Here is a 13510-nt window from a genome sequence, read left to right as displayed (position 1 = left end):
TAGCGCACGGTGAAACTCGTAAAACCGGAGCCCACAAGAAAGTGACGCAAATGCGTTTTTTCGCCACATTTGGAATGTTTTTCCAGCTTCCAAGTACACGGCAGGGAAAAATAAATAAGCCCTCGCACAGCTCCGTACACGGGAAATTGAAAAAGTTATGGATTTTTGAAGGTGCAGAGCGAAAAAAACGCTGCGTCCTTAAGGGGTTGAGGAATCGAATGATGGAGTCGCGTCAATGGTGTTTACTTCTTGGAAGAACACGTTTCCTTGAAGACGTTGTACGGGAGCGGCGGCCGTCGATATAAATATCTATAAAGCGATTGCACTGGAAAATAACAGCGGAACATTTCCCGGAGTGATGCGTCTCGTCTTGTGAGATTGGATTCCCTGCTGCCCTTCCCCCACTGAGTACCGGAAAAAATAAAGGGCACATTTTGTTGTATTTTTTAACACAGATTTTTGGGACTCTTACGGGTGATGTAGTAAGAAGGAACTGGATAATAATGTGAGAGGGAGGGGGATACATCTCGCTGTTATTATGTATCCCCTGCCGGGTTCTGATATGATTTGGAGAGAGGGGGGGGGACAGGACGCTCTTATGCTGGGTTTTATTTTTACAATTTTTTTGCTCTGTCTTATTTCAGTTCCATTCAGAAGCGGAAACCGATGGCCAAGGTGGTGTACAACCTCCTGTCTGAGCGGGACCTGAAGAAGAGGCTGCGGGAGGCCGGACTGTCCACCCACGGATCCAAGCAGCAGATGATCCGCAGGCACCAGGAGTTCCTGCACATGTATAACGCACAATGCGACTCCTTAAATCCCAAATCAGGTACAAGCAGACACCGGTCATGTAGGCATAAAGTATGTGAACCCCAGACCTGCAGGGGACAACGCAGGACCTGTTCATTTAGTAATCTCTGTGTTTGCCTCAACCCTTCACCTTTAAATTGTACCTGCAGGGAGTCCCCTATAACTATGCGCTATGAGGGTCCTGTAAGAGGATGTGGCGGTAGCTGGACTAATGGCAAATCATTCCAAAGTGCAAAAAAGAGACTCATTTCTCAGGATAATGGTCATTTTAAGGAAACCCCAATGTAGAGGATATTGATCGTCACGTGGCTGGTTTCATGGGTCGTGTTTTAAGGCTTTTTTTAATGGGTCGGACATGGACTCTCGCATCTACCTTTTAGGTGGCCCTAGGGGTACAGTTGTCTTTTGAAGCCAAGCTAATTTGCATATATGTGCTTAAAGGCAACTGAAGCGTTGCCCCTTTAACAGCTGCATCTCTACAGGGAATTCCCGAAGCAATAATTGGGAGAGTTATCCCAAGTATTTGTCACTAGTTTAAGGGCACTGAGGGTCTAGTACCCCAATAATCACATAGATTGTGTAGTGGCTATGTCTGATATTACAGCTCAGCGCCATTGGCTTGAAGGAGTGAATTGCAAGCAGGTCATGTGACTGATGGATGTGACATCACAGGCCTCGCATTAGTATTGATGCTCGGTATAAGGCGCCCTCTGATCTAGTACTCATCGGTGTTGTAATCCTGGATCACCCCATGTAGAGACCACTCAGCTCTATTCCTACATCTACTGCATGGATATTCCCAAACGATGAGGTCACTAATGGCACAAAGTGCAGATACACCTCCATCTGTGTCCCAGAGCAGGTGATGGATCTCTTCTCAATGCTTTATTGCATAATCTCACAAACAAGCGCGTCCTCCTCTGATTTGGGACGGTTCTGTTTCCTGTTCCTCGGTCCCTCTTGTCTCGTTAATATATTCAGTCAATAGCTGGGGGGATATTTCCTACAGTCTTTCCAGGCGCTGGGGGTTCCTGATGTGCAGCCAAACACCAGGACCCCTGGTACAAGCTGCTCATCCCCGAAGGGGGGAAAGATTGGCGCCATCATCCATCTCTATATCCACCATGTCCGTGAGAAGATCTCCCCAGGTCCGTTCTTTGTGGTCTTTTCTGACCTAGACGGCCACGGTGAAATATTATTAGTTTTGTGTAGAAATCTCATTCTGGGTGACAAAGTGGAAAGATGAAGAAATGGTCTTGTTGCTTGAAACCCAAAAATGATGTATTTTATATGGTCTTTTATTTTATGGTCACTTTTTTTTTTTCTTCTTAAACTTTAAGGTAATTTTTTTTTTGCACTTTTTATTATCAGTTGATATAATTAGTGTCAGGCTTCTGGGGTAGTGAACCCCCTGGACCACCGCAGGTGATGACACAAGCCGACACCTGGGACCGGAATCTAAGTGGTAACCGGTCTTGATGGTTTTGCTGCAGCGGGTGCCACCAGGTCTTTCCACACGCGCAATTTGTCCATGGTGGCAGCCAAGGTCGAGGTACACAATCGGCAGGCAAACTCGTGGTCGGGGACTGGCAGTAGGTCAATGCAGGCAGCAACGGTTCTTGGTCAGGAACGGAGCTGGAGGACAGAGCTGGCAGCGAAGGAGCAGGGTCAAGTGGAGGTCCAGGGTCACAACAGGAGGTCAACACGCAGGAATAAATCGCAGAGGGAAGCTTTCTCAATGGCATGAAGCTCAAAGATCCCTGGGGAATGCTGGGAGAAGCCGGCCTTTACGGAAACCCTGGGATGTGGGCAGTGCCAACCAGCGGCGCGTGGGTCCTTTAAATTTGCGAGTGCCGGGGATGCACGCCCTAGGGAGCGGGGATGCACGCTCTGGGCAGCCGGGACGGGAGCAGGAACGCGGAGAGGTAAGTGAGTCTGGACCGGAGTGCCACCACGGAGAGGGGCACAGGTGTGCGTGTGATAAGAGATGTGGATCGCAGGGGCACCCATGACAATTAGAAGCCTCATCCAGACACCCCCCCCCCCCCCCAAAGCATGTTGATAAATTTAGCAGTGGACATTGGGCATACCAGTTGCCATGCTGCCCTTCAACTATCCACTCTTGGAAAGTGGCAGATTTTATTTTAATTTTTTTGGACAAAGAGATGTTACAAGTTGCAAATCTTACTTGCAACTCAGCTTGTTGTCTGTAGCCACGGAGACACAGAATTCTGCCGATAGTTTGTAGCAATATATTGTTTTGTATTCTAGACGCGTTGAAACAGAAAAATGGTTTCCACACCTGGGAAAAAAGAAATGTAATATTTTAGCCCAAGTTTTATAAAACTTGTGGAAAAGATTTGTGTTTTTAAATTCCTGATATCTCTCTCTCATGGAGACATAATTATTGGTCCTTAGGTTTTTCGCTTCTTGTTTTTGCATGTGGTGTTGATGTCTCTCGCTCCCGGGAGATGCTCCGAGCTCCCATGGTCTCCGGCAGCGACATCTGTGACTCATCCCGTGGTCAGGAGCCCCCTGTTCTCTCGTACTCGGGTCACTTCCCCGTTGTTGCACCACACCCTCCTCCTCGCCACCCTCCTCCTCCTCCTCGCCACCCTCCTCCTCCGCCCCACCACCCACTTCCCGTCTTTGCATTAGCAATCACTGCGATCATTTGTAAGCGACATGGTAGCAATTTATTCCCTAATAAGCGGGATCCTCTTTTTTTTTTTTCCCATGTGAAAATTTCTTGTTTTTTTTTTCTTTTAGGGCTCAGAAAATTATAATCAATCCATTTCTGTAAATAATGATATCCTGGTGTGTAACCGCTCCTGATCCTGTGCTCCTCCGCAGAGATGTGAGCGCATACGTTATCCATATTGATGAGATGCAGGTCAATCCTAAATACATTCAATTGTTCTTGGCTGCAAACAGTATACAGGGATTTCCCTTAATATGTGATACAATCTGCACTTCCATGTATCCGTGTGTCTGCTGCTCCTGGAGTCGCCTGATCTTCATTGGCTCGGAAATGGCCAATATTTCATGTAATTGAGTTTTGATAATATGCTAATTAGGCTCAGGGGCTACTGGTTAGGCCACACTAGCCCCTTTCTGCTCTGTGCTTTGCTAATTATTCACACCTTTTGCAGGCGTCTACGCCCTTCCCTGCCAAGGAGCCCATGAGGCTTTCGGCTCTGCGGATAGTGAACGCGCATGCGCATGAATTCCTGCGAGTCGACTCATGTCACCGGCTCTCGGGAAGGGAGCAGGAGGCCATAGACGCCTGCAAGAGACCATAATAATAGGCAAAATAGTGAGCAAGAAAGTGGCTGCTGTGATGTATACAGTAGCCTCTGGCCTGATTTTAAAAACTCAAATTACATGAAATATTGGCAATTTCAAGGATTAAAAAAGATCAACAGGCACACGAATACATGTGACTCTGCTTAGGTTGACAAGTGTTTATACTGGTGTTAAGTATTCCTTACCGTTTCTTCACTGCAGACATCCTAACATGCTTGTTATTTCAGATTTTTAGTAGCCGTTAGCAGATTTGTAGAGAGAGAAAGAGCTCCCCCTAGAGGTGACAGAAGGCAGCAATAAGTTAGAGATGTTCCCTAAAATATAGAATATATTGGAGGATGTCCACCACCAGGGTGAAGGATTGTAAACCAAGCACCCCCTCTGGGAGGATCTGCTCTTCTTTAAGCTTCTTATGGTATAATTTTTTTTTAATTTTTTTTAAAAACCTTTCAACCCCTTAATGGCCAGATCTTCTGTCGTTTTTGCATTTCTATTTTTCACTCCCAACCTTAAATAATCTGTAACTTTCAATTTTTTTTTTATGTAAAGTGCTGTGTGAAGGCTTAACGTGTAACAAATTGCTCTTCAAAGCGACAGTATTTAATGTTCCATGCGCTGTATGAAGAGGCGCAAATAAAAAGTCCAAATGCAGTGAAATTGGTGAAAAATATTTCTTGTGGGCTTTGTTGTTCCGGGTTTCGCTGTGCACCCTAAATGACGTTTTCATTGCTACATTTTGAGGACTGTAGAACCTTTTGATCACTTTCTATAATATTTTTTTATATATGAAAAATATTTGTCATTTGGGCGCTATTTTCCATTACAGTCTTAAACACTGGGAATACCCTTATTTTGTTTTGAGACATTTTGGGACGCGGTGATACCTGTCATTTTTATGATTTGTACAGTTTATTATTATACCAGTTCTAGGGAATAGCGGTGATTTGAATTTTTAGGGTTTTTAAAAAAAATTCTTTTTACATTTTTAACTATTTTTCAGAACCCCCTAGAGTACTTTAACCCTAGGTTGTGTGATTGATACTACCACATACTGCTATACTACAGTATGGCAGTATATGAGGACTTCACCAAACATGTATTACAATGTGCCACTGGCACATTGTAACAAATGATCAGAAACTATACTGGCTGTCATAGCCGCAGATCGTTGCTTCCTGAAGACATCACAGAAAGGGTCACGCACCTTCGGCTTTTAACTACAAAGCTGCCGATTATCGATGGGTTAACACTGATTGCGTGTGTTATCAGTGGGTGTTTGCTGCAAAGTGCAGCAAATGCTCACCTCTATGGAGACGGCTCAGCCTGTGAGCCCTCTCCATACACCCGCAGCCAACGTGTGATGTACTAATACGTCACACATCGGTAAGGGGTTAAAAGTATGCAACTCTCTTGTTGGCGGTAGTGTTTAGATTGGGAGCTCCTGGGTACAATGGGGCAGATTTACTTACCCGGTCCATTAGCGATCCAGCGGCGCGTTCTCTGCGGTGGATTCGGGTCCGGACGGGATTCACTAAGGTAGTCCCTCCGACGTCCATCAGGTGGCGCTGCTGCGCTGAAGTCCGCCGAGGCCCGCTGGAATGCACTGAAATTCTCCGGCCTATACCTGGTGAAGGTAAGTGCAAGCTCCGCGAAACTATTTGTTTTTTAAATGCGGCGGTTTTTTCCGAATCCGTCGGATTTCCGTTCGGCCACGCCCCCCGATTTCCGTCGCATGCATGCCAGCGCCGATGCGCCACAATCCGATCGCATGCGCCAAAATCCCGGGGCAATTCAGGGAAAATCAGTGCAAATCGGAAATATTCGGGTAACATGTCGGGAAAATGCGAATCGGGCCCTTAGTAAATGACCCCCAATATGTTCCTGTACTGCAAATAAAAAGAGGTCTCCTGTTTTTGTTTTTCTTGGGATGTGGTGGATAAACAGCTCTATGTATATTTCCCTAGAAGATGATGCGGAGAGTTGGCTGCCAGTATCGGCATTCAGGGGTCATCACTAATCTGCTGCGAGTGCTGACCTCACACCGGGGGTCTCGGCTTCATCCCGGGGGCTTTCTGCTGGGCGGTTTACCCTCCACGAGTCTCGTACACAACAACGAGCACATGGATCCAGATAGAAGATGCCTTATGTCTATCAGCCCCTGCAGGAGCCCGGAGGCAACTTATCACTTTATACGATTGTGTTACCGCACACAAGGAGCTTTTTATTATGGATGCACAGAAGTAATGCGTTTAAGCTGGAAGAAAACAAAGCATTCGGCCGCGTGTTTGGTTTAATCTCTTTAGTCACATCCAATAAAATCGCAATCGCTCTGCTCCGAAACATCAGTACAAGTGGATTACAGGAGTTTGTCATATTCACTAACAGACCCCGGAGCCTGAAGAGCATCTGCTACATTGTATATCACAGGTTATTGTCAGAAACGTCTACATCAGTGGTGTAATACTGCTATAGTACTATGATATAACTACTATAATACTGCCCCCTATGTACAGGAATATAACTACTATAATACTGCCCCCTATGTACAGGAATATAACTACTATAATACTGCCCCCTATGTACAGGAATATAACTACTATAATACTGCCCCCTATGTACAAGAATATAACTACTATAATACTGCCCCCTATGTACAGGAATATAACTACTATAATACTGCTCCCTATGTACAAGAATATAACTACTATAATACTGCCCCCTATGTACAAGAATATAACTACTATAATACTGCTCCCTATGTACAAGAATATAACTACTATAATACTGCCCCCTATGTACAAGAATATAACTACTATAATACTGCCCCCTATGTACAAGAATATAACTACTATAATACTGCCCCCTATGTACAGGAATATAACTACTATAATACTGCCCCATATGTACAAGAATATAACTACTATAATACTGCCCCCTATGTACAGGAATATAACTACTATAATACTGCCCCCTATGTACAAGAATATAACTACTATAATACTGCCCCCTATGTACAAGAATATAACTACTATAATACTGCCCCCTATGTACAGGAATATAACTACTATAATACTGCCCCCCATGTACAGGAATATAACTACTATAATACTGCCCCCTATGTACAAGAATATAACTACTATAATACTACCCCCTATGTACAGGAATATAACTACTATAATACTACCCCCTATGTACAGGAATATAACTACTCTAATACTGCCGCATATGTACAAGAATATAACTACTCTAATACTGCCCCCTATGTACAAGAATATAACTACTATAATACTGCCCCCTATGTACAGGAATATAACTACTATAATACTGCCCCCTATGTACAGGAATATAACTACTATAATACTGCCCCCTATGTACAAGAATATAACTACTATAATACTGCCCCCTATGTACAAGAATATAACTACTATAATACTGCCCCCTATGTACAGGAATATAACTACTATAATACTGCCCCCTATGTACAGGAATATAACTACTAGAATACTGCCCCCTATGTACAGGAATATAACTACTATAATACTGCCCCCTATGTACAGGTATATAACTACTCTAATACTGCCCCCTATGTACAGGAATATAACTACTCTAATACTGCCCCCTATGTACAGGAATATAACTACTCTAATACTGCCCCCTATGTACAGGAATATAACTACTCTAATACTGCCCCCTATGTACAGGAATATAACTACTCTAATACTGCCCCCTATGTACAGGAATATAACTACTATAATACTGCCCCCTATGTACAAGAATATAACTACTATAATACTGCCCCCTATGTACAGGAATATAACTACTATAATACTGCCCCCTATGTTCAAGAATCTAACTACTATAATACTGCACCCTATGTACAGGAATATAACTACTCTAATACTGCCCCCTATGTACAGGAATATAACTACTATAATACTGCCCCCTATGTACAGGAATATAACTACTATAATACTGCCCCCTATGTACAGGAATATAACTACTCTAATACTGCCCCCTATGTACAGGAATATAACTACTATAATACTGCCCCCTATGTACAGGAATATAACTACTCTAATACTGCCCCATATGTACAAGAATATAACTACTCTAATACTGCCCCCTATGTACAAGAATATAACTACTATAATACTGCCCCCTATGTACAGGAATATAACTACTATAATACTGCCCCCTATGTACAGGAATATAACTACTATAATACTGCCCCCTATGTACAGGAATATAACTACTATAATACTGCCCCCTATGTACAAGAATATAACTACTATAATACTGCCCCCTATGTACAAGAATATAACTACTATAATACTGCCCCTATGTACAAGAATATAACTACTATAATACAGCCCCCTATGTACAAGAATATAACTGGTATAATACTGCCCCCTATGTACAAGAATATAACTACTATAATACTGCCCCCTATGTACAAGAATATAACTACTATAATACTGCCCCCTATGTACAAGAATATAACTACTATAATACTGCTTCCTATGTACAAGAATATAACTACTATAATACTGCCCCCTATGTACAAGAATATAACTACTATAATACTGCCCCCTATGTACAAGAATATAACTACTATAATACTGCCCCCTATGTACAAGAATATAACTACTATAATACTGCCCCCTATGTACAAGAATATAACTACTATAATACTGCCCCCTATGTACAAGAATATAACTACTATAATACTGCCCCCTATGTACAAGAATATAACTACTATAATACTGCCCCCTATGTACAAGAATATAACTACTATAATACTGCCCCCTATGTACAGGAATATAACTACTATAATACTGCCCCCTATTTACAGGAATATAACTACTATAATACTGCCCCCTATGTACAGGAATATAACTACTATAATACTGCCCCCTATGTACAAGAATATAACTACTATAATACTGCCCCCTATGTACAGGAATATAACTACTATAATACTGCCTCCTATGTACAAGAATATAACTACTATAATACTGCCCCCTATTTACAGGAATATAACTACTATAATACTGCCCCCTATGTACAGGAATATAACTACTATAATACTGCCTCCTATGTACAAGAATATAACTACTATAATACTGCCCCCTATTTACAGGAATATAATTCTCCGTATATAGATCTTCTGTGATGTAGATGTTCCATACGTCCATAATGTATTAGAATTGAAGAAATTATCAGCATCTTTAATATGGTAAGTGACAGTGGGTATCAGACCTCTGATATGGTGAGAGACTGTTTGCATATACTAAATGAGATGAAATTACTGCGCTTGGAATCGCGGCACGTATGAGACGGCGAGATCCGCAGCATCGATCCCATTTAGTTATTACTAAGTGTCAAGTAGAAAATATTTGTATCGCACAACGAGGGGTTGAAGGTGCACTGATGGACTGGAAGAGTAATAAAATATAAGGAGAGGCTGAGATAGCTTAAAGGCAAATACACTGTATTAGCAGAATTTTTAAGTATCTATTGATTTTCTTAAGTCCAAGTATAAGTATTGTATTGTTTCCTCAAGTCTCTTCCAAAGTATGAGTAACTAACCGGGGCAGCTCTGGGGTAAAATACAGGATAAGTAATGTCATGTATGTACACAGTGACTGCACCAGCAGCAGAATAGTGAGTGCAGCTCTGGGGTATAATACAGGATGTAACTCAGGATCAGTACAGGATAAGTAATGTCATGTATGTACACAGTGACTGCACCAGCAGCAGAATAGTGAGTGCAGCTCTGGAGTATAATACAGGATGTAACTCAGGATCAGTACAGGATAAGTAATGTCATGTATGTACACAGTGACTGCACCAGCAGCAGAATAGTGAGTGCAGCTCTGGGGTATAATACAGGATGTAACTCAGGATCAGTACAGGATAAGTAATGTCATGTATGTACACAGTGACTGCACCAGCAGCAGAATAGTGAGTGCAGCTCTGGGGTATAATACAGGATGTAACTCAGGATCAGTACAGGATAAGTAATGTCATGTATGTACACAGTGACTGCACCAGCAGCAGAATAGTGAGTGCAGCTCTGGAGTATAATACAGGATGTAACTCAGGATCAGTACAGGATAAGTAATGTCATGTATGTACACAGTGACTGCACCAGCAGCAGAATAGTGAGTGCAGCTCTGGAGAATAATACAGGATGTAACTCAGGATCAGTACAGGATAAGTAATGTCATGTATGTACACAGTGACTGCACCAGCAGCAGAATAGTGAGTGCAGCTCTGGAGTATAATACAGGATGTAACTCAGGATCAGTACAGGATAAGTAATGCCATGTATGTACACAGTGACTGCACCAGCAGCAGAATAGTGAGTGCAGCTCTGGGGTATAATACAGGATGTAACTCAGGATCAGTACAGGATAAGTAATGTCATGTATGTACACAGTGACTGCACCAGCAGCAGAATAGTGAGTGCAGCTCTGGGGTATAATACAGGATGTAACTCAGGATCAGTACAGGATAAGTAATGTCATGTATGTACACAGTGACTGCACCAGCAGCAGAATAGTGAGTGCAGCTCTGGGGTATAATACAGGATGTAACTCAGGATCAGTACAGGATAAGTAATGTCATGTATGTACACAGTGACTGCACCAGCAGCAGAATAGTGAGTGCAGCTCTGGAGTATAATACAGGATGTAACTCAGGATCAGTACAGGATAAGTAATGTCATGTATGTACACAGTGACTGCACCAGCAGCAGAATAGTGAGTGCAGCTCTGGAGAATAATACAGGATGTAACTCAGGATCAGTACAGGATAAGTAATGTCATGTATGTACACAGTGACTGCACCAGCAGCAGAATAGTGAGTGCAGCTCTGGAGTATAATACAGGATGTAACTCAGGATCAGTACAGGATAAGTAATGTCATGTATGTACACAGTGACTGCACCAGCAGCAGAATAGTGAGTGCAGCTCTGGAGTATAATACAGGATGTAACTCAGGATCAGTACAGGATAAGTAATGTCATGTATGTACACAGTGACTGCACCAGCAGCAGAATAGTCAGTGCAGCTCTGGGGTATAATACAGGATGTAACTCAGGATCAGTACAGGATAAGTAATGTCATGTATGTACACAGTGACTGCACCAGCAGCAGAATAGTGAGTGCAGCTCTGGGGTATAATACAGGATGATAAGTGTAATTGGTAAGTGATTCCAGTCATTACATATTGAGTCTTGAGAGGTGAGTACCTCCTGTGACTATGGATATTTGTTTGCAGTAGGTTCCCCTTTGTTAAGTGAATTAATCTCTGCGTCTCAGTGGTTGTTATTAGTAATGAAATCTTCGGTTTTGCTTGTGTTTGATCCTCGGCTGAATAAATACTAATTAAAAGCATAAAATAAATGATAATCACCCTCCCCCGCACCTCACATCCGGCCGCATCAGATAATTACACGGCGCATGTAAACACGCCGGCGCTTGCATTAGATCTCTCTAATTGGTTGTCAACATTTCTGTGTTTTTATCTCTTCCCTTGCAAATTTCCACTTAAAATCCAAGTTTTTTTTTCCCCATCAACATTTCCAATCAATATGTTTTTTAATTTCTCATAAGATTGAGCAGCTTTATTTTGTATACATTTTTTTTTAGTATTATGCTTGTTGTGTTTAGTAGCAGCAGGATTGTGATTTATGGTTTTATACTTCAGGATAGTAGTTTGTCTAAGTGCGCTGGTGGTGTGTCCTCACACTGCTGTGCTCTGTGCTCTCTGTAGCCTGTTCTGTATTTCCCTGGAGAATTGAGTAATCCTATATTTGTTTACATTGTTAGTAGCAGCAGGACTGTGATATATGGATTTATATTCCAGGATTGTAGCTACTCATAGTTCACTGAGGGCGTTTCCCTACACTGCTGTGCTCTGTGCTTTCTGTAGTCAGTGTTAGGTATTGGCATTGGAGAGATTTGTAGGCGTTTCTGCTTGTATGTTAGTAGCAGCAGGACAGTGAATCATCCTGGCCTCTCCATGTGCACTAGGTGCATGTCCTCACCTGAGATTGGACCTGCTGTTTAGCTTCCATAGAAATGTTTCTCTTTTCCTCTCTGATTCTATCATTATTTCATAATTACCATGACGCTAAAATATTCCGATAACTTGTTGCAAAAGTTTCCACTTGATTTTCCTATTGACTGGAATGAAAAAATTGTAAATGACCTCAGAAATGTCCGGGCCTCAGGTTCTATCAGCCCAAGATATTCATTCACAGATGTTTTATATTTGGGACGAGAGGACGCGGGAGAAGCTCCTCTGCACGATGGATCCAAAACTCCACGGATGTGGGGGGGGGGGGGGGGGGGGGATGGGTCATGGCATTTAGTGATTTATTAGTTGTAACTCAGCTTTCCCAGGTTCTCTGATGACACATTTGTCAGATGTATAATCAGTTCTCCCATAGACCTCAATGTAGAGCACAGCCACCTACCTCTCTGTTCTGGAGGGAAGGAAGGTCCCAGAGGTGGAGGTAGGTTGGTGTCTCATCCAAGCTTATTCCACTAGAAGTCTGTGAGATCTGGCTTGGGAAGCCGCGGCCTGCAGTCATGTCTATCAGTCTCTTCTGCTCGTCCTAGTTTCCATCTATTCTCTTATACCCTTCTTTCCTCGTATATAAGAGCGGATGTTGAGCGCTCGCTCGCTGTGTTACTCTATTATTTGTGGTTTTCTTTTTGCACTTGCTTCTCTTTCCTAACACTTTTATTCATTTGTTTTTCCAGCTGCAGAAATAGCGAAAGAAATCGAGAAAACGGAGAAGATTCGCTCAAACCTGGAGGTGAAGCAAGAAAGTGTAAGTATCACCCAGGGGTCCAAGGGATCAGTGTAATATCCTCCAAACTCCTGTCCTGTGTCTCCCTGCATCCCACCTAGAGGTCACATCCACTTTTACTAGTTTTGTGCCGGATCTTGTGGCCATTTTCTTTATTGGGTTCTTGTACTTTCCTCTTATCTTGGTAAGTCATCACTAGCTCTAGCAGATATTCTTAGATATCCTAACACAGTCATTGATGCCATTTTATGTGTTGCTAATATGGATGTTGCTGGGATTTAAAGGGGTTGTCCAGAATTGGAATAACAAGGCGGATTTGCTCTGGACGCAGCTCCTCACCTCTCTGTTCGGGTTAAGTCACATGTTGCATCTTGGCCTTTCCACATGTAATTGCAATGTCACGCACATCCTATGGATGTGTCACTTATGTCGTCATCTACACGGACTAAATGGCTGAGCTGGAAGCTGCACAGGCAGATTTTTTGGGACCCTTGTTATTTCCAGGGTCCCACGCGGTGCCTTTAATCAGAAGGAGGCTATTCACACACAGCTATCACTCGAAGTATCTGT

At 42.7% G+C, this 13510-nt stretch overlaps 1 protein-coding gene across 4 annotated transcripts in view; it reads left to right on the top strand.

The window, feature by feature from the left end:
* Positions 1–13510, top strand: part of RAD18 (RAD18 E3 ubiquitin protein ligase) — a 284707-nt gene that overhangs the window by 64605 nt on the left and 206592 nt on the right. For all 4 annotated transcript variants that reach the window (XM_072128079.1, XM_072128077.1, XM_072128078.1 and 1 more), the window contains exons 7-8: positions 645–829; positions 12891–12961. In XM_072128079.1, the coding sequence (XP_071984180.1) occupies positions 645–829; positions 12891–12961 (256 nt within the window). The remainder of the gene's footprint in view (positions 1–644; positions 830–12890; positions 12962–13510) is intronic.

Source organism: Engystomops pustulosus, chromosome 10 (assembly GCF_040894005.1).
Source record: "Engystomops pustulosus chromosome 10, aEngPut4.maternal, whole genome shotgun sequence".
Taxonomy (NCBI): Eukaryota; Metazoa; Chordata; class Amphibia; order Anura; family Leptodactylidae; genus Engystomops; species Engystomops pustulosus.
Note: the sequence above shows the minus strand (reverse complement) of the source record. Positions and strands in the feature narration are given on the sequence as shown.